Raw genomic sequence first — 22,219 nt, 5'->3', positions numbered from 1 at the left:
ACTGAGGAAGACTGAACAGGTGTTTGCTTAAAACCAATTCAAAAATCTCTATCAATAGAGTAGTTAAAACAAAACATGTATCTATTGTTTGGGATTGCCAAGGTTTATTTCTTATTGTGTAATGATTATTACTAAATCAAGCCAATTTACCAGCCCTCCTTATGCTCATGTGTCTTTCTCATACAGTTAAAAAGCAACATTTAGAGGAAATAAAGCACATCCACCCTCAATTCAGTACATTCACAAAGTACCACGAGTCACGTTTTGCTTGACGGAATACAACTTCTGGCTAATCTTCAGCTAAACATTGCCGGCTATATGACTGACCTTACAGGGTCATTGTAACACCTCATTTTAGCATGTCGCAGTTAAACTTTTCAGTGACTTAATTACGAGTAAAACCAGACCAAAACCCACAGTGCCTTGCACAATTATTGTTTCCTGTTGGGGTCCTGTTCCATGGATGTATTAAAAAAGCTGGATACAAGACTCAAACATGGTGCCCATTTCGTTTGAATAAAAATTGCTCAGCCAAACAAGCTGCTGTGTGGCCCATTGCTCAGCCCATAGACTTTACAATAGGATGACATTCCTCAAATAAATGAGCCTTTTGCTCTTTAATAAGTCATGACATAAAGATTCATAAATGACCTTGCAGTTTGAGGTGTTCTTTCTTATTTTGTTGCAGTTCTACAGTCGACCACTGGGGGAACTTAGCAGCACTGGCACCGCCATATTCAGCTCTATAGATTGGATATTGACTTGGGCTGTAAAACCCAGAGTCCCCTTTATAATAGAGAATGCTAGGTAACCCTTGGTGCTATGCTTGCTTATTGTAAGCAGTTTTTCCCCTCAAATTTGGCCCCAGAGAAAGAGATTATGTGTACCTATCAAGCAAAGAGTTGTTGCCATGCTGCTGCGTGCCCTGTTGTCTGCCTCTCTGTCCCCCATGTTTCCACTTGTTGCGTTTCCATGCTATTTCCTCCCTGCCCCGATTCCCCTGACTCAGCTGTGCAAGTGTTGTCTCCCACAGGAAAAACTCCAGAGTCCAGATCAACAGAGCAAAACTGGAGGATTCTGGGAACTATACATGTGTGGTGGAGAACCTACTGGGAAAGGACAACTCCACTGGCACTGTCAACGTCCAAAGCAGTGAGTACTGACTCCTAAGCAACAAGTGAAGAGGCACTAATGTACATTGTTGATGTTCTTATGACTGCGCTCTTGCCAAATGAGGGATGAAAAGGAGCCATCGCAATCAGGCATGCGACAATGGTAACATGCATGAAGAGCAACTGTCCACACATGTGTCTGTGGCCCATTAATCAGTGGAACAGTACATCGTACTTGAAGACGAGTGGAATTTCAATGCAATGTATGGTGTGATCTCTATTTCTTTCATTCACTGCAGTCTGCTGGCAATGTGAAAATCCAACATAACTATACTGCACAGTGCCTTTGACCGTCACTAGCACACAACAAAAGCAGCAGACTGTAAAATGCAAGAACATGAAGGTATATGAAAGTTGTAAAAAAAAAAAAAGAAAAAGAAAGTGTCTTTAGAGTGTGTGATAGAATCTAACAGGCTCGTTCAGCAGTGGTGTGTGTGCATTGCAGAGTTTTGCAAAGTACTGTAGCAGATGAGAGAGTTTTGAAAGCAGCTGCTTCCTTTTGGTTGGGTGTTGAGTTTGAGTTCGTTCCAAGCAGTGCGGGTAGTGAGTGTGTAGCTGTTGTGGGTGGCTTGTTGTCTGAGTGGATGAAGCCAGTATGAAAGATATATATATATATATATATATATATATAAAAGCATATAAATACCTTACAGAGCAGATACAATTCATGTAGCTTTGCTTCTGCCTGGATCAAGGGAGGACTTGATGTTATCTGGTTCAGGACTGTCAAAGAACTATACGGCAGATTGTCTGGCACGCATGAGTCAGAAATCGGATGTTCACCTGTAAGACTCGAAGACCGCTACGTAATGTCTCAAGACTTTGATGCTGTGCAGACAAAGGGGCCGTGATGTTGAGCAGAGTTAGTGCAGATAGCGTTTCCTTTTCGTCAAACCTAACGTGCATGACAACATATTCATTCTGCCGCAGGTGAACCATGTCTGAGTTGGCTAGATTCATATATCTGTTACTTTCTCCGCTTATGAAGAAAACACAGTGGCACTAGAGAGGAGATACTCTAATTCTCATGGCTGACCATGACACCACGATGACTTCCGTAAACATCCCACGTTGGCGTGAGAGGTATATAGCTGGTAAGGAAAAAGGAAGGCATCACTCAGTGTCCTTGTGTTCACATTCAGGCACAATAATCACTCCCCCTTCATCCTTTTTATTTGTCAAGGCCACCCTTTAGCGCTATTGTTTACGGTTAAGGGAGACTTAAGCTGAGCTGCATTATCAGAGTAGCAGCTCTTTTCAGATAAAGAAAGGGCCCATTGTGTTTAAAAACAGAGAGATTCTCAGTGCTTCCAACATCCAAGTTTGGTTTCCAGCAAACAATAGTGCAAAAGAGAAGTCATCCATCTTGTATTTAAACAGGGCCTCACATCGCCTCTTTTTTTTCTTTCCCGAGATCAAAAAAGCTTCAGTTGAGTTTTATAGCTGGATCATGTGACATACAGCATACTGTGCACATGTTATGACACTTGGCGTTATTCCAGCGCAGTGATATATTTCTTTTTACTCATGAGCGTGCAAAATTCAAAGCCCCAGACATGCGGCGCTAACATTTATGAAAAATTAAAACGGTAATCACTGAGTCATGTTTAATGGCAATTAAATAAAATAGGTTAATTTGTGCTGTACATCCTGCAAAGGTTGGGGGAATCCCTGGTGGTAGCACCTGTCTGCCTGAGTGTTTAATGAAGGCTTATGAACATGTGACTGGTGGCCCATGAAACTCTATATGATGATCTTAGCCGGCAAAAGGGCTCGTAATGCAACGATATGAAAGAAAATATAATATTACAAAGCAGTGAACAAGTGGGCTGAGGCGTACAGTAGCCACAATGGATCAAACCTGACTGAGCAATTTTACGGTACACTAGACACTGTTTTCACTTCCAGCACACATTCTTTTAAACATGATATCCCTAACTTCTGCTCCAAAATATTCACTGATGTTAAAACCGTGTGTATTTGTGGCACACATTTTTACACATTCATGTACGTGTTCTATGCGTGGCTGTCTGTCAGCACTGACATTTCCTTTAGTCACTCTTGGATACTCAAACAATGGCATCACTGTATGTCCTATCCTGTGCCGTGATCATCAGATGTCTGTCTCCGAGGTGTTTTTGTTTGTGTGTGTGTGTGCGAATGTGCCTGTTCTCTGTTAAATAAAAAAAAAGTCCCATTGTGCTACAGCAGCACGCCTAGTTCTGTCACGCTTCAGGGGAGAAGGCAAGACAGGGCGAAGCCGGGGTGGTATGTCCATAGGCAGGGGGAGGGCTTCACTGAAACTACATACAGTACGTCAATAAAAGGAAATGGCAGCAAACTGCATGTTGCTGTGATTGTCATATGCTGATGAAAGGCTGAAATCAGCAGATGTTGAGTAAAGAAAGACACATGACATTTGCAGATAATGATTGTAACTAGAATGGGCTCTCTCTGCCTATTAAACAGGTTGGATTTCAAAAAAACATCTGTTCGAGGGAAATGTGCTATTTGCTAGATTTGGATGCAGAGGACACATAATTCATTTCCACCAAGAAGCTGCTTTGCATCCTAAGGTCATAAGATATATGACTATTGTGTTAAAGGGCTGCAGTGGAGTATGCCTGCCTGCTGCAGTATGTTGCCGAAGCAGCATGTAGCCGCAGTATTATCTGTGTATGTGTGCCTTTTAGGGAGGGAGAGCAAGGGGAGGGGTGCAGATGTAGATGGACAGAGAGAGCAAAAAGAAGAAGAGAGCGTGAATAAAGGTGGCGGGGGGGGGGGACAAAACGAGGGAATGCATGACAAGAAGCAGACAAAGACATTACGCTACAGAACAAGAGGGGGATACAGCTAGAGGAAAGAGAGACAGACAGTAAGGGACAAAAGTATGGAGAGGAGGAAGACAAGAGCCCGCTGTGTTGCAGAGGAGACTTTCACACCCATTTTAGAATGCAGTTGTTGCTTGCTAGCTTTGCCGAGGCACCTACTGTATCTGGTATGTCTACAGTCAGCTACTAGGGCTTGGGCTTTTTTTTCTACAAAGCATGCTAACACGGCTTGAACCTGCTTCATCAATGTGGAGTCTCTGAGGAAAATGCAATCATTAGAAATATCGGCTTTCCCACTGACTCGCTCAAGACAGAAAGTGAAAGTCAAACAGGAGCATCATCCTCACCCTCACGGCGAGAGGGAGAGAACGTTGCACATGGCTGTGCCTGCCTTGCTGTCTGTTCTGGTGAAGGCAGACTTTTGGTAAACCATCACTCAGCTCCACCACATGGTGAATACAGGCCACCACAAGCTCAGCAGCTCACGCAGACTCCTGCACTGTACCAGTCACTGTTTTGAGTCGTTGCTGCGTTTGTCTTAGGTGAAGTGTGGAAGTAGCTCTTGATCAATATTCAGGGTTCCCCCCCCCCCCCTGCCCCCCCTTAATTTAGGGGGACAGGGGATATTTCTGCATTTCTATTCTTTCAGTAAATAGTCGTTCACGAATTAAATTTCAGCTGTACCAAACGCAGCAAAAATATTTGATCAACTAGTTTGAACATAGTCACTTTGAGTTGATATGCATAGCATCAATTACACAAGGAGTGCTCGACAAACCTGACACGTAGCCCTGAGGTGTGATTAAATAGGAGTTGCCTACACATTCCTTAAATAAAAGGTGATAGCTCCACTTAGTGCAAAATGTGTCATGTAAAGGAGTCCAAGAATCACTGCCACTTGCCATGAAAAAAGCAAAAAACATATAAACCCTCATTATTGATACTACACATAACAGCTAGTCATTACTCAGCCCGGCCAACAATATTTGTGTAGCAAGACAAATGTGACACCTTTGCAACTCTGAGCTGAGACATGGAGCATGGTGTGCAGATTGCCTTGGGCGGGAAAAGTAACTATAGTAGGTTCAAGGCTGAACCTAAACTCAAAGTGAACCCCTCGTGCATTTTAAAGCACGCAGTACATTTTGGCTTCATGCCAGCCATGCAGTTTGCCAATAACATTGAATGATTGGACCTGTTTGGGGATTTTACTCATGTCTTTGTTGTTTGACCAGGAGAAGAGAAACGCACTCTGTCAGTAACGGGCAGTGCCAGTTACTGTGCAATTCTTCAGCACAGATGGTTGGATGTTCTGCTGAGGTGAACGTCTAAGTTGCTTGTTGTCAATGTTTCAGCCTTAAGACTGGTTTTAATACTCTCTCCTTTTACTGTGGCTGCACTTTAGCTGCTTTTAAAAAACGTGATATCAATCAGTGGAGCAATTTTGTTCATTCTTTTCTGAATCCACAAGACATTCCTCCCCGTTTTATTGTTTGTGTTTTGCCAACTTCGGCATTGTGACAGAATGCACACGAGTGTACAGCATGCGTGTGAGTGTGTGTGTCTCCTGGTGGTCTGGAATATGTCCTTTTAGCCTTTTCTGTAACAATTGCTGCCTTTTTTTCCAGAGTGGTGTTTGCAGCCTTATGCCCAACCCCCAGTGTAGAGGACCAGGGACCATTTGTTGTCCATTTGGTCTGACCTCTACCCTGTAATCAGTCCGGCATGGTAAGACCTGGTGGCCTTCTGCAGAACGGTGTAGTATATCATCGACTGCTTTCTATAAGGCCCGTGTGAAGGAGCAACACGAGTCAAAGTTTGCTTGGCTCCACGTGGCTTCAGATTAAGGCCTCCCATTATCCTACAGGCTGCTGTGTTGTGATAAGCGCTTGTGAGGCAGCCATGTGTCTGCAGGCTGCAGGTCACATCCTTGGGGGGTGCTGTGCGCAGCTCCACTGAGAGAGTGTGTGAGCGTCCAGGAATGTGTTGATGGAAATCACAGCTGAACATATGATTGCTCCAACCTCAGCAGTGATGCTGGGGCCCACCAGCAACAATTTCGCGCATGCACGCACGTACGCGGGCCCACACACACACACACACACACAGATATACATATATACACACACAGACACATGTGCACACACCTTTACATGTATGTTTTCACTCCCCATCCTGGAGTCAAACACACACACACACCTCCATCACAAAGCTAATGCTTAACTAACTCGAAATGACACAACTATTGTGGACCAAACAATAATTCTCCGCAACAACGTGGCAAGGTCAATTTGTTGAGACTACACAAGGTGTTGCATCTTGGTCACACATACCATGGTTGGATCTTTGCTTTAAGTAGTTTGTACTCTCACATACCATATGCTGAATTTGACTTCAGGCCACTGCGGGAAGCTGAATTCACATGCACTGCTTATGTTTTAGCTCCAGAAATAATCTGCTAATCACAATTCAAAGTTATTTGTTGATGCAAACCTTTACAGAACGAAAGGATGGTGCTGATTGGTGGTGATTTGGCACTACACTGTCACACCATCGAGTGTATGCCAGAAAACCAGACCAACAGCAGAAAAACATCTGAAAGTGATAAAGAATCAGAACATGTTGCACCTTTAGTGAGCAGTAAAGTCGCCAATTGGCCATTACAACAAAAATTACATTACATCATAAAACCGTTCCTCATACTGAATTTGCCTTCAGAGGACACAACTAAGAGTCTATAACCATTAATTTCAAATTAAGCTCAGTTGTTAGAGCCGATGTGTTACACTCCAGATATCCTTGAGTAAAAGATGTGTTTTGTTGTTAATAATTTAAACCAGTCAGCTTCTACTGTAATTATTTTTAGAAGAGTTTTAATATTTTAGCGACCTAATTGTCACATGTCATATTAACCTATAGACAGGTGAAATCATGTTTAATGGCCTGTGGTCCGGTTCATCCCTCATACACACAAGAGAAAAACGTATTAACTGATGTGATGACACTCTGACTCATGGTTTGTAGAATATGCATGACAGTAAGTACTACTTTGAACTAGATAAACAACAACTTCCTTTGCTCCTTCTATGTCTCCATTTAGTCTGCGTAGTAAAAACAAAACTCACTGACTCTTACTACGCAAGCGACAAGATAAACTCATTTCTAATGACGCAAAAGGATGTTAGTTGTGGTCGTGGCTGAATGTGGAGTATCTGTACGCTAATCAATTCTATTGATTGCTGTGGGTAAGCAGCAGCAGCAGCAGCCATGAGAGGAACAGACCTTTCACATCTGCCAAGCGTTCTGTATTTACAGGCCACTGGAGAACAGCTTGTCAGGTTCTGTGGATCAAGCCGCAGTGCTATTAGTCATGCCCACTTTTTCAAAATTATCTTCAGTCCCGGGGTCTGGACAGGCATTCCTCCGAGGTGGCCGTCTGATTGCACCAGAATCTCAGGTCTTGACAGTTGGCGGGGTTGACCACGAAATCAGGATCCAATTTATGCGCTGTGGACAGAGCACATAAGATGTGGTAATCTAAAAGAAACGCATAGCACGAAACAAGTTGTTGTTAGCACGGGCATTGAAAATAACCTTGATGTAAAGCTCAAAATGTAATATCTGAGCAAATGCAAAACAATGACCACACAAAACCAGCAGTTTAAAAATCAATCAAGTATTTTCACATTCCAAGCTAAAATGTCATGCACTTTTGTTATTATCACGTCTTACCTCACGAACAGCTGGAGCATGTCAGAGTTCAGACCTTGTTTAGATTTTCATCCACAATAATATTTAGTTCTGGAGGCAGTCACAAAACCGTCACTTCACCCACGCTGCCACTTTGTTTTTGTTTATCGTCAGGGCCTTTCTGTATTAGCGGGCAGCATCCGGTACAGCCGGGAAGATCCAGAGTAGATGGAAGAGTTTATGTCACGAGCGGATGAACACCCACAGCATCGTAAGCACACATCGTGCAGCAGCGCTGAGCCTTGTTTTACCTGCAAGAAAACAAACACCTCCATGTTTTGGCTGCTTTTGTTTGGCATCTAGGTATTTGTATGAGCATTTAGGCCTGGGGCTCGTTTGTTTTCATCACGCGTGTAATACGCACATTTGGTGGCGTCTTGTACACCACATTTCGTGAACCCTTCTTCAAATCTCCGCCCAGTTTTCAGGTGTATTCATGTATTTCCCCCATAGCAACAGAAGCATAGTCTAACTTCAAAAACCTCAATTTATCGTCGTAGAAGATAAGTAATGTTAGGTGGTTGACTCATGACACTTAAACCAGCCCCCTAATATGTCGGTAATTATATCGCTTTTCGACAAGTGCTATGCATGGTATGAGTTATTAGCTTTGTACGTATGTGGTAATGTGTTTGAGACGAGGCAGCTGCTGAATGATATCATTGTCAGAATCAGAGAAAAAAAGAAGTAGTAAAAGATTTGAAATAAAAAGAAACGTTTCTCAGACTTTCATCACGTTTCGCTTGCTCTCTTAATTCACTTTCATCTCGTCGATCCGACGCGATAAGTGGGCGCCCTCAACCAAATCTTTAACAAAACAAGTAAGTCATTGAAAATCAAAACACATCTCACTTTGTAGGATATCCAGTAATCTGGCTGTGTTATGTGGGACAGTTAAGCCCTCAGTGTGAATGAGTGAGGTTATTGCTATGTGTGTGGAAGGAAGCAGCTGTTACACTTGAAAAGCTGAGTGATGTGAGCAGGAGGTGACATGAGGTATTACTGTGTGCAGGGCTTTGTTAACTCTTCCAGGACAGACCGAGACAGAACGTATCTGAGACTTCATTAATAGCATTATAAAAGATTCCCTTTCAGGCCCCCCTCAGCTGTCCTGGTGGTCTTTCTCCTATGGTGACCCCAACTGTTGATGACTGTGCACGATTCTGTTCTAACTTGCCAAACAACTAATAAACACTGCTGTGTTTGTTAATACTTTGAAAGGGGCAAAATTATGGCCGGAAAATGATTCATCGCGTCATAAAGGCTTGCAGTAAGTAATATTTAGCAGTCTCTTGGAGGGCCAGTGAAAAAAGCCAGCTCACTGAGAACTATTGTTCACCCACATCAAAGAAACTCCCCGCTCCTCCTACTACTTTGCATGTTTCAGAATTGGACATGAGCGATCCTGTGTGTCTTCAAACTTTTTCAAAGTTTTCTTTGAGCATAGAGGGGAACATATACTTACCATTCCTTTGCTTAAAGCTCAGAAGCGTACTACTATAGTTTGGTTGCCACAGCTGTCTCTCATCCCAAACCTCCCATTACTCCATCACGCTGCTTCCTTGCTGCTTTGTTGGGGATTGTGTAACTGTACTCGTCACATCACTACCGTTGAGGTGAGTAAGCCCTGGTGATTTTCTGTATGGTGTACGTCAGCAGAGCGTACAGGCCATTTCCTTTTGAGTGTGTAGGTGGGAAGTGTGGATGGAATAGGCCTCACTTTAATCACAGGTACACTCACAGTGAACTCATCCTTTAGTATACAGAGGGTGGCAGCCTAACAAAACAGCCGGGCCTCCATTGGCCGTTTGTTCAGGATGTACAGCGAGTGTGGGTGGTGTGTGTGTATATGAGTGAAGGAGGGCTGCGGCGCACACATACAAGCAGACCGTGTGCTTTCTGGCTTTTGGGGAACCGCAGAGGGGAAACCTTTAGTCCTAGCAGCTGGCCACTACTGTAGCTGTGAGCAAGCTGTGAGCACAAGACCCAAATATGGAGCTGTGGTATATGTCTTCTGTATCTGCTACAAGGTTGCAAAGTCTGCCTTTCCTCACAAATGAGGGCCAGCTGTTGAAGATGAAGGGCATAGGAGAGCTGTGGATGCTTCAGGTTTTGTCCTTTTAAAGTGATGAAATATGAAGAATAATTTTGCGAAACCTTTTTTGGCAATATATGGTAGTTTCTGTAGGTGACTTCTTTGTCTGTCCTACATTTCTTCTACTTTTCCAAACAAGCTTCTCTTTCTGCTTCTGGTGTATGTGGCAGTAGACATTACTGCAGTGGCACCTAACTTATAAACCTGCATATAACACTGTAATATATGTGAAGGATCTCATTTTTTAAGTGCCTTTCCCCAGAACTCCATCCAGGAGGTCCTGTAGAACCGGTTATATGTCTAAAATATGGTCATGAAATGCCATTTAGACAGTGGCAGGAAGAAGTACTCAGATCTTTTACTTAAGTTAAAGTAGCAATGTCACAGTTTCGAAATACTCTGTTACAAGTAAAAGTCCTAATTTAAGAATGTTAGTAAAAGTACTAAAGTATTAGCATCAAAATATAATATTGGATTATGAATTTGAATGCATTATGTGTAAGCATCACTTTAAAGTTGCACCCGGCAATGGTGGTGCTTTCAACACATTTTTCTACTGTTGGGTAACTTAATCCATAATAATAAATCATAATTTATTATATGATTATGTTTTGTAATCATAAGCTTGTTCTGCAAAGTAACAAGTAATTATAGTTTGTGCACAGCCGTTTTGAAGCCTCACATTTCACCTTTTGGCAGTCGCCATGTTGGATTTTTCCAACCAGAAGTTCCACGAGAGGGTGGAGCTAAGTACATATAAACGCTAAAATAAGGCATTTTCATGAACCGAAATCATACTGTGAAAGGCTAAAAGTTTAAAGACGAAACCACAGAAACCGCTGCGGTAGTGACCTGTCAAGTAGCCGCACCCTAAAGCATATCCTGCTTTGTTGTCTATTTTACTCTAAATGGGATCATCAAAATGAACATAATGCTGTATTGAAGACTTGACATTTCTTCACAATGTTTACTGAGGTAATGAATCAAGTGAGAAGTTGGGTCATGTTCTCATAGACTTTTATACAATCACACTTCTTTTTGCAACCAGAGGAGTCGCCCCCTGATGGCCATTACAAAGAATGCAAATTTAAGGCACTTTTGCATTGGCTTCACTTTTCAGAACCGCATGTTATCAAATAAATGTAATCAAGTAAAAAAGTACAATATTTCACTTTAAAATGTAATGGAGTAGTAGCATAAAGGAGCATAACATGGAAACATTTAAATAAGGATGCAGTAAACAATAGTTTCTCAGGTCAGAGTGGCAAAATTAAAGCAACAGGCATCCTCAGAACAAAAACAAGGACGCGCAGTAACATAACGCTGAGCCTGAGCTGCTTTTGAAAGGACATAGCATGGAGCAGCCCTGTCTGGAACTGTGCCGCCGAAAACACCATGTGTCACTTTGTTTGCCAACTGCACACATTCTGGTGCCCGCCAGGCCAGCGGCCATACCAGCACCCGTTTGTGCAGCCGCACCATAGCCTGCCTTTCCTAAGTGCACTTTGCTTCTTTGCAGTGCATTCGCAGCTGTTGTGCAATCACACACTGGGCTGCTCTTTGATTTCACTTCAGTGCTGAGACGATTGAGGCAGGCAAGACCAGGCATATCAGCTATGTGACTGAAAAATGGTAATAGGAGACAAGAATATAAAAGAAGACACACTGGTTGTGGCAGTGTCAGTCTTGATGAAGAGTGGGTGGTAGATTAATGCTCCTGGCAGGCTCCATTTTGTTCATTTCTAAACATTCCTGTTTCATATTGAAGGTGCTTGAATTGTGGATAATTTTCTATTGAAAAACAAGCTTTAAGTGCTCTCTCATTCATAATGGGTTCTTTTGTGAGTCCTACCTACAGTAAATAGTAATTTAATTCCTCTTTGGGTATTTGTATGAAATCTTTCCTGCTCATTTTGAACTCTGTACAACATGCTGGAAGACACAGATGCTGGATGTTGCCATTGATTGGGTGTGCCGACAGTATAGTGTATGTGTGGAAGAAGGTGCGTGCATGTTTTCTGTTGGCTTTGGCAAGCTGAAATACATTTTCCAACTTAAGATCCTGTTGTCAAACCTTCTTTCTCAACCCGCCCCTTCCCTTCATTACTCCTGTATCCATCTCGCTTTTTATTTTTTTTTACTTCCTTCTCATTTGTTTCTGTTTTTTTTTTTTTTTTGCAAACAAGGCAGAACATGTATCTTCTTTGGTATTGGTGCATTTGTTCCTCCGGCTTCACTTTCTATAGAACTATAATACCACCATTCAATACCACTACTCTCACAATATAAATAGCTAAACATCTATGTTATGCAAGCATGATCTTAACCCTCACTGCACATCCTCTTTCACCACATCAGACCAGCTGTCAACAACTTCATCTTGAACGAGAACCACACATATTTGGTGTTTTGTGCTTTTTCATTATCTGTTTATCTTATTTATTCATTCCATCCTGGATAGACAGTCTTGTCAGATTAGAGACAAGTGTAGCAAGGATGCATGCAATATGAATTAGCCCTTTAGTATAGAGATAAAAGATCTTGGTCCCAGTTGTAACAGGAGACATGTCAGACATTCCCTGCAAGTGTCTAAAGGTGAGGGGAGGGGCGCTCCCAACTTCTTTCTGGTACATAAAACTGACTTGTATTTGTAATGGCTCTGCATGTCTGGGTGGCAGAGCCATTACAGAAACCGTCCTCTTTATGCGTCTCCTGAAGGGTCTGTACTTAAGACGTTCATCACTTTCCCATCTGACAGACTGTTTACATTTTTCTCCTTGTTTGAATTGTGTTGAGGGAAATGATACGATGAAGGAAAGAGTTAAAGGCCCTGTGTGGTTTTGCTGTATTTTGCTACCTGTTGACACACTACTGCCCAGCTAGCACTTAATTTAGTTTATATACAAAAAAAAAAACAATTGTCAAGATCTTAATGTTAGCTATGCATTTGAGTTTTTGGACCTTTGTGTCCCTTTATCTTCCTTTCTTCACGGACGCACTGTTCTCGCTCACTGACAAACTCCCAAATAGGCTGCATAATTTATACATTTTATCCTGATAACATTGCTTTTAAGAGTGAAAACACACAAAGTCCAGAAGGAACCAATCCATCGCCGATTGAATAACTGCCTTGGCTGTCTTCCTGCGTAGAATCAGATTCCGTCTCATGTTTTGAGATGGCTTTCTGTTCAATTGCAGCGCAGAAGTAAAAAAGATTACGCCAACCAGAGGTAAATTATCAACATTTGTCATAAATTAGGGGGACATGTGTAGAACTCTGCACCATAGACAGGCCAATTGAACACGTATTTCATTACACACTTCAGCGTTTGGTGCTGGGTTGTGAGCTGCAGCGCGGGGCTAGGATTCAGTGTGAGCGCTTTTCTTTTTCTGCTGCATATGCACGGGTGCCTCAAGAGGAAGAAAAACTGTGCAGTAGGGACCTCTCTTTTCATTTTTACGATTTTCCTAGAATCCTTTGGAGAGCATGGAAAGACAGGCATGTTTATGAAGGTTTCCAGATGGTCCTGCCTGCACCCCCAGCTTTTCTTTTCAGTTCTCGGGCCATGAAGGATTAATCAAAGTCAGCGGCAAAGGGCTGATGGCTAAACACTGTGGCTTTCGCTAACCGAGAGGAAACCCCTCTTCAACTCCAACTCAGATTCAGCCCCAGGGCTACAGGGCCGGGGAAAGTTGAAACCCAAGGTTAAAAAACCAAGCAAACTTTACTAATCCCTGGGCCACATAAGTGCAAATAAACAAACTCTGTTTAGCAGAGCCGCTGATCTCCTCCATGGGTTAAAGGAATTTGTGTCCGACATCCAGCCAGGAAAGCAGAGTCAACCTTCACAAAAACACCTTAACTCTTGTCCCCTATGTAAAGTGAGGGATTGTGCCGCGTGATATTTATGGATTCTCTGTTAAAGACTTTAATGGAGTTTGATATCATTCTGGCCATGACTTAAATCCTTTTGCGGTGATTGAATGCATTCGCAAGACGAGTGTGAAACACAGAGATTAAGGTCTAAGGTTTCTCTTTAATCAACCATTTTTAGCCTCACCATTACCGCCTCGCCTCTTGGGGATGCAGATAAAAGGAACCGTCTGTGGAAAGAGGATGACAACCAATAAAAAAAACACAAAAGGGGAGTAAGAACAAAAACTGCTAATTTCCAAATAAGACAAAGCTATTTCAGTTAACAGTGCTGCCCACTGTTGTCCGTCCCTTAATTGTCACTTCAAAACACTATTTAGAGGAAACAATCCTGTCGAAACAGTTGACAGGACTAACTGGAGCGGGTGGAACAGAAGAGATCAAGTAGGACAGACAGAATTTGTGTCTTGATTGCTTCGTGAAATAAATTGTTTGAATTACACAGTGTGTGTGTGTGTGTGTGTGGGGGGGGGGGGGGGGGGGGGGGGGGGGTTGAAACCAATATATGTTACTGATGCATGACAGTGCAATGTACTGTCTTTGTTGGACACATGCTGGAATCACTGCCACATTAACCCGGCTAAACAGCTGCTCTACATGGCAATGACTCACTACACATGTTATTATACCAACTGTCAACAGGAATTGCTGTGGTCTGTTCACAGCAGCCCCACCGCATGATCACAAATGAGTCCAACGCTGTTCACATGCAATAACTTGCTTCGGATAAAACAAACCAACACAGACCACATACAGTCAAACACAGATTGAGAAAAGACACAAAGTGCGAGTCTTTCAGAGGTCGCAGTCAGTGATTATGGAATATATATATATGTAACCCTCAGAAACAACAAAGTTGTCCTACGGTGGTCGTGATATGTTGAAAACAAAAAGGCTAGCTGTTGTTGTTTTAGTGCCTAACATTGTTGTAAAACTGCAGATGTCTTATATTCAGTTGGAGACAGTTTCAGTTATTGAGGAAATGTATTTCCATAAAAGTTATCTTGTGAGCCACACTGTACAATAACTTAAATAGTATTTTTCATTCCCACCACACGTCCCTACATGCGATGCTCCTCTGTTGTTTGTGTTTGTCTCTCTAACCCTGTTAATAAATTTGAAGGCCTTGTCGTTAGTTTTAATCTGGAGTAAACATGTGGTGCAACCTGAGTAAACAGTGTGTTGGCTGAGCCAGATGACTGGGTACAGGGTCTGCATGTACCTTCCCTTGTATGGGTTTTCTCATAAGTGACGACCGGCGATTTCTGTGGCAATTCTGTTCTAATTTTCTGGTTTGTCATGTTAAAGTGCACTCAGACTCAAAAAACGCTCAGGGTCACTACAACATTTGCTATTTGTCCGTCGTTAGATTGTGGAAAGCCTTGTTATGTGAAAACATCAAAGGGGGAAGAGAGAGTGAGAAAGCATTTTGTGTTTAATTTCGGGTTTTCACTTCTACGTAACATGCACGATGTTTTTCAGTCGTTTTTCAGTCAGTACATGGCATTTATTGTACAGTAATATTGTTTCTGGATAAGGATTTTGAAACAGAATGTTGTTCTTTGTTATTGCAAAACATAACTTGTTGAAGGAACACATCGTGTGCATCATATATGCCAGACAGGCACTGGCTGCAGTACCAGACTCTCATACAGAAAGTCCATGGCATCTCAGTGTCGTCAACATTTTACTGCTGCTCAGCAGGTTTTTACATACTATTGTCAAGTTTTACAGGTTTATTATAAAACCTGAAGACGGTGCACCCGTGTGATTTATACACGTGTGATTTATACAGTTCCCTCGCTTTCGCCTCCAGCTGTTTGAATCAAAGAAGCCAAACTTAAACTTGACATAATAATCTGAATCATTGCATCTCCACTTGTTGATATTTTCTGTTGCCTTCGAGTTTTCAGTGATTTTGTGCTCATAGACAAACTGAAACCAGAACTTTTCCTCACTCCTCTGTGCTACAACAGTGTGTCTGCTATGGGGGAGTAATTGGAGGACACAAAGGAAAGAAGGGAGAATGGCAGAGAAAAGGAGAAGAGAGGAAAAAAAGTGGTCAGTTGGTGACTGCAGGCAAATAGATTGTTTTTATTGGGTTACGTGCAAACTCAAGCTAGTTGCAGCAGTTTGTTGAATGTTTCTAAGTTGTGGGGAAAATGTTACAAATATCCTATCCTATGTGCAGACCAACATGTCATCATCCAAATACGAACTCAAGTCTTTCTTTACAGTGATGGAGAGTGATACGATTTTTTTTACAAAAATGTCACCACAAATGCATTTTAAAATCACTGAGCTCCACCATTGTCTATCTCTGGACACTGAATTATCTGAGAGTATTCTACCTTAATGTGGTTCCGGATCATTCTAATCCCGAATGTCATGCAAATCTGGCCAACGAAGTGCAGTGGGTGGCCCGCTGAATATTTTATTAATGTTAATATAGAGATCAATGCCCATGGGACCGCTGTGTAAAAAGAAACCTGTGACCTTAAAACAGACAAAAATAAAGTTGCGGCTGGTTGGAATATATTTGGAGTTCAAAGAGCAAAAGCATTAGGTCATGTAGCCCAGTAGTCAGAGTATCATTTTGAGGTTGTGCAATAAGCTATTTTGGGGCAACAATCACTTCAACTAAAATGCATTCTCAAAAAGAACAACATCAAAGAAGTTACCTTTTTGACAAAAAATTATGAGAACCAGTAAAACGGTGAGTACAGTGAAAGAGATTTAGTGTGACCAGGAGCCAAATAAACTTGTCCAGGGTTCAAACATCAGCCTTGATCCTTTCTGTGTGAAGTTTACATGTTCTCCAACTCCCTGTGTGGGTTTTCTCCGGGTCGTCTGTTTTTCACCCACAGTCCACCCACATGTAAACCAGGTGGACTGTGATGATGTGTGAGCATGACTGTCTACGTGTTAGCCCGCCCCTGCAGACTGATGATCTGTCCGGGACGTTCCCCTCCCTTCCACCAGTGCGTTCTGGGACGGGCCGCTGCCCCAGATAGAGATCGACGCAGCTTGTTTCGCTGCCTTTTGTGTGGCGCGTTTTACAGTTGAAGACTGCTCAAGGCTTCTATTTTGAGCGTAGGAGGGTTTTTTTTTTTTACAATGTTTTCAGGTTCCTTCCTCCCAACAGCTTTGTCTGATCTTTTTTACGAGGCGTTTTACACGCCAGCACTCCGAGCGAGAGGTCAGGTGTGACGATGAGGTAGTTCTGATTAACTGGTAGACTTGGAAATTTTTTCGGAAAATGTCTTGAGGTGACAGTGGATGAGTGCTGTGTTGTGTTGAAAAGATTGAAACGTCTTCAGGGAACTTTAGCGGAAGAATAACATGACAGCTTATGACTTACTTGTATCATAACAAATATAACACCTTTTTAACTCCAATAACAAAAGGTCACAATTCATACCAGCGCGTCTCATCCCATTAAACCAGCTGCAGATTTATTTATTTATTTTGTTTGGATGGACGTTCGTAACAGGAAACCTGTATGTCTGCCAGAGCTTAAGAACCACCTCAATACATGCCAACGGAAACACCCAAAGGAAGTTGACATCCTTTGTTGGTATTAGAGGTAATTTAATAAGACATAACGTTTCTAATTTTAGTTTTAATATTGTGTTTGGATTATGCAAAGTGCTGACTCACACCGGCAAGTGAAGCTCACGCGGGTGTCGTCTGTTTGCTTTGTAATGCTAAATAGCATGAGAATTAACCCTCTGTTGTTTTAGCTAAAACCAGGAGTGTGCTTGTGAGCAAGGCAGAGCGTGTAACAAACGGGAAGTTGTGAAATCTATTCAGAGCCAATGGCCCAGCTGAGTAAAATCCTCCCGCAAATTTCTTGTCACAACATTGATCATGACACGAGCATCAAGCTGCCGAAGCTGATGTGATTGTAGAGGTCTTCCAATCTGCTTTCTTCCTACCAACACATTCGTGCTAAGGTGCTAATAGCGCACACAGTTGCAATCATGTTTTCGACATCTGACATACGGAGCGCACTCCTCCCTCCTCAAGCCCAATCCTGCCGCCGCGCACCTCTCTCAGCACTCCCCTCCCTTCAGATGTCCCCGCTTTGGTCCCGATAAGCAGGCTTCATCCCAAACATATTATATCTATTCAGGCGGGGGGATTAAGTGCAGATACATGACATTTAGGGCCATTCCAAGGACCTGAGTCAACGTGTAAACAACTCCTACGCCATGTCAGGGAAATATTTATCTCTCCTCATAGAACTTCTTGAGATAGTGTCAACATTGCTTAGAGGCACAATTACATTTGTGGATGGAAAACTAAGAGTTCTCCTGGAAATACAAGTGTATAATATGAGTAAATCTGGGAATACTTGTAGAGATGCAAGACTATCATACTGATAAAAATAACAAGCAGGTTCTCATTAAAGGAAAGTCCTGTGTGCGATCATGTATCATGATGCCTCTATATTTTCTTCCAAAATCATCATCATGAAGAAAGTAAAATGGACAAAACAAAGATGAATTCAACAATCATGTGTTTTTTTTCTGTGTTTTTTTTTCTCAGTCACCACAACGACATCTCCAGGCTCAGGCCACGCCAGAAGATGCAACGACACAGAGAAGGCCTACTGTGTGAATGGCGGCGACTGTTACTTCATACATGGTATAAATCAGCTCTCCTGCAAGTAAGTTACCTCCTTTTGCTTTTGTATTCACCTTGATAATTTAACTTTCATTGTCAACCTTCCTTCCTTTGTGCCGCAGTCTTAATGTGAACTCCTTTCATGATGTTTTTTTGCTCTAGTGATATTCCTAACCTCACATTTGTTTTATCCTGCTGTTTATTTTCCTGATAGCACTTGATTTCCGTTCTTCTTTCTTTTCAGCAGCAGCAGCAACACATCACAGGAAAATGCTGCCAGTCTGCCTAACTACCCACCTGTTGTGTATTTTAACACTAATAATGGAGTGAGGCGGTGGCGTGCTCATCCTTTTAAGTCATGTTTAGTGTACAGGAGGGCTGCCCATGAAAAGCCTTTTTAAAATGTCATGAGTCACTGGTTTAGTAGAGAGCAAATATTTATGCCTGTTAGAGGCCCCCAGTGAGGTAAATAGAATCATTGCTTACATTTGAGGTCCTTGGCAAAAGGGATCAAGACCCGTGTGTAAAGTGCACTGAAGCGACCTTGTATCTCTGCTTTTCAGGAAATAACAGGTTGACATCATCACTCTTTTTTAACTTTGAGATTTACATTTCAGTTGGCGTTAGACTCGAGGTGAAGAGACTTCATTTGGCACAATCTTCAGGAGGAGTTCAAACTCAACAGTTTTCTTTCTGTTTTTCAGAAAACAGATTTTTAGAGTAAAGTGTGTCGAGATGCATTGATTCAATCGGCATTTATCTCTTAGAAATGTTGATAATCAATCTATCATTTAAGTCATTTTTAAAACAAAAGTTCCAAACAAAGTTCCAAATGTGAATATTGGCTGTTTTTCATCATATTACACTTAATATCTTTGGGTTTTGGACAATAGGTCGAACAAAACAATCTATTTGAATATGTCAACTTGTGCTTTTGGTAATTGTGATTGACATTCTTAGATATTTCATGACATTTTACAGACCAAATTATATCACTTAGTTCAGACAATAATCATCAGATGAACTTATAACACAAAATATTCACATTATCTCTCCGCCATGGTTGTCAAAGGCTCTGTTGCATGTTCTGTTCCACCATATGTCACGATAGCATAAGTCCTCTGGCTGGTTTGATATAGAACTGAAACACTGGCGAGGCTTCTGTGCCCAGTTGGCCCAAGGAAGAATGCTCGACAAGCAATGAGGACATGGCTGTAACAGCCGTTCAATACGCTGTGTACAAATTGGAGGCAGCAATAACTCAATTGCGGCAGCTAATTCACTCATGGCCGGGGCATGGGTCCAGAAAAGTTGGATAATGCAGTGAAGGCCTGCAGGGATTTGTTGCCCCACAGCCATCTCATTCAATATAGGCCAGGCTTCAGTGGGTATTACTCACTGGCTAAACAAGTCCCGCAGACAGCTAGCCCTACTTTAATGCCCTGCTCCTTCACTTTGAAGTATACATTTTGTTTTAGGGAGACGTCAGGTTAATACACGACCCAAAGTAAGTAACTCACTCAAGTAAACACATTGTTTCTGATGATTTCCTTCTTGGTAATGACTTGTACACAAATAATTTAGCCTCATTTGAGCATATCAATCATAAAAAAATTTAAAAAAAATCTTTTTTAGTATTATATATCTAACATATTATCTATATGGGTCTGTATGGTGTGATATACGGGGAGTCATTGTTTTCACAGTTAAACACGTTTAGTGTAGCAGAATCCTCAACAAGGTGCATTGGGAACTTTTAACAAATGACCTCTGTCTGGGACTTGAGAGAGCAATGGGTTGTGTAACTCTACTGTATATACAGTATGTAGAATATACCTATAGGTCCTGCTTCATGTCTCCTAACACATGGTACAACCTTCAGGTTTTTCCCTCCAAAATGTTTATTATTGATCAAAGAATAATAAATAATGACAGTGATTTATTTGAAACCAAAGATAAAAGAGTGCTAATAGACTTTGCAGCTGCGCCACTGCGGACATTTGCACGCTCATCTGATTTTTAAATGATGCAGTGACAGTTTATTTCTTTCATCTTTCAGCCAAGTTTCCTAGGTCTAGGTGGTGCTATCCCCCCAGTTAAACACCATCGCTCAGGATGAGTAATTTAATGCTGAATGTTATGGTGCTCCTGGGAGGCGTTGTGTGAAACCAGTAAATCACCAGCAATGACCTTTGTTGGACTGGTGGTCTAGTTGTGAATGTGAGTGGAATGTCGGTGCCCCTAAAAGACCAACTGCTCATCCTAATGGGATTATAATAAGGAAATATGGTTTGGCTCAACGCACTTGATGGTGCCGTTACAGTAGTCTGTGTGCAGTTACAAAAATACATACAAACTACAGGTCACAACATTTTTCTTGACTCTTGATTTATATCTCAAACCAAATTTAAAGAGAGCTGTCCAGTCATGTTTCCCCTTTAAAGAGATCTCCATAATGAAATTGCTGTTTTAGAACTGGAAATTCAGGATTTTATTTCTTCTTGATTTGACCACTTTACCTCCCTGTCCTTTGGTATCGGCCATTTGTCACATTTGGAGGTTATGAACACATACCAGGCTCTCGACAGGCACCAGCAGAAGAAAGCATATTCGGTTTTCTAGGTTTGAGTTATTAATCATATAGCAGTGTATTGTTTATTTACAGATACCTTGAACTTATTTCTTCATATGTACTAATGATCATTTCTCTCATCCCCCAAAATACAGACTGAGCTCTATATAATTCTTTTTATATATATCATTTGAAAACTGTTTTTGTAAACATGCCTTTTGTTTACTTTTGTCATTTTTACATATCATTTTTTTTATCGTTATATTTTGTAGTATACTGTGGGTCACTTTGAGGAGCAGTTTTTTGTTTCTATAGCTTGTCTTTTCCCTCTTTTAAAAAAAAATGTCTGGACGGTAAACAAGTTTATTGGCTGTTAAGTGTCACACCTTATATTAGTATATGTCAATTAATGTTGTTAATATTGTATTAATTCATTTTTAATTGAAATATGATCGTTTGTCCACATTCATCACTGGAGTTGGATCATCTTTGGAAGTGACAAAGTTTCTTGCAGCATCCATATGGCTTCACTGTGACCTTCACCATTATGTTTGAAAGGATTTAAACCCATAATATTTACAGTGCACATCACTTCCTGTGTTTTCTCTTTTCATAACACTTGTCTGCTCCTTCCCAGATGTCCGGATGGATACTTCGGCCCACGATGCTTACAGACTGAACCACTGCGGTTGTACATGCCCAATCCTTTCAAAAGTATGTCCACTTGATATGAGCAGCTGAGAACAGAGACACAGTTGTCACTGGATTACATCTGTGGACTCCTGCTGCCCCCCCAGTTCTCTTCCTCTTTCTCCTTCTCCTTCTCCTTCTCAGGTCAACACGCATTGAGCTGTGCACTACGCCATGGACACGGTGGTGTCATCCATGGGAACACTCTGCTTCTGCTGTCTGTAGTGGTGCTGTTGGTCTAATTCTCTCTCTCTCTCTCTCCCTCCCTCCCTCCCTCCCCCTCTTCACTTTTTCTTACGCATACTCTCCTTTTCACTCCACCCTTGCCTTCTCTCTCTTTCTGTTTTCTTTCTCACTCACCCACCACCCTCCTCCTCCCTCTCTTTTTGTGGCTTTGTTTCTTTCCATCAGGTGTCCAAATGACTTTACTGGTGATCGCTGTCAAACCTACGTTATGGCCAGTTTCTACCGTATGTCAATTTCCTCTTCTGTCACTCTGTCAGACTGTCCTTGTGTCATGCGTGCATGCTGGGTGTAGAGAGATTG

At 41.8% G+C, this 22,219-nt stretch overlaps 1 protein-coding gene across 2 annotated transcripts in view; it reads left to right on the top strand.

Moving 5' to 3' along the window:
* Positions 1-22,219, top strand: part of nrg2a (neuregulin 2a) — a gene marked incomplete at its 5' end in the record, with an annotated part of 65,485 nt that overhangs the window by 31,594 nt on the left and 11,672 nt on the right. For both annotated transcript variants that reach the window (XM_079171379.1, XM_079171380.1), the window contains 3 exons: positions 1,034-1,152; positions 18,334-18,454; positions 21,621-21,697. In XM_079171379.1, coding sequence (XP_079027505.1) covers positions 1,034-1,152; positions 18,334-18,454; positions 21,621-21,697 — 317 coding nt within the window. The remainder of the gene's footprint in view (positions 1-1,033; positions 1,153-18,333; positions 18,455-21,620; positions 21,698-22,219) is intronic.

This window comes from Pholis gunnellus (genome assembly GCF_910591455.1).
Source record: "Pholis gunnellus genome assembly, chromosome: 13".
NCBI classification, from domain to species: domain Eukaryota; kingdom Metazoa; phylum Chordata; class Actinopteri; order Perciformes; family Pholidae; genus Pholis; species Pholis gunnellus.
This window is presented reverse-complemented; position numbering and strand designations above follow the sequence as displayed.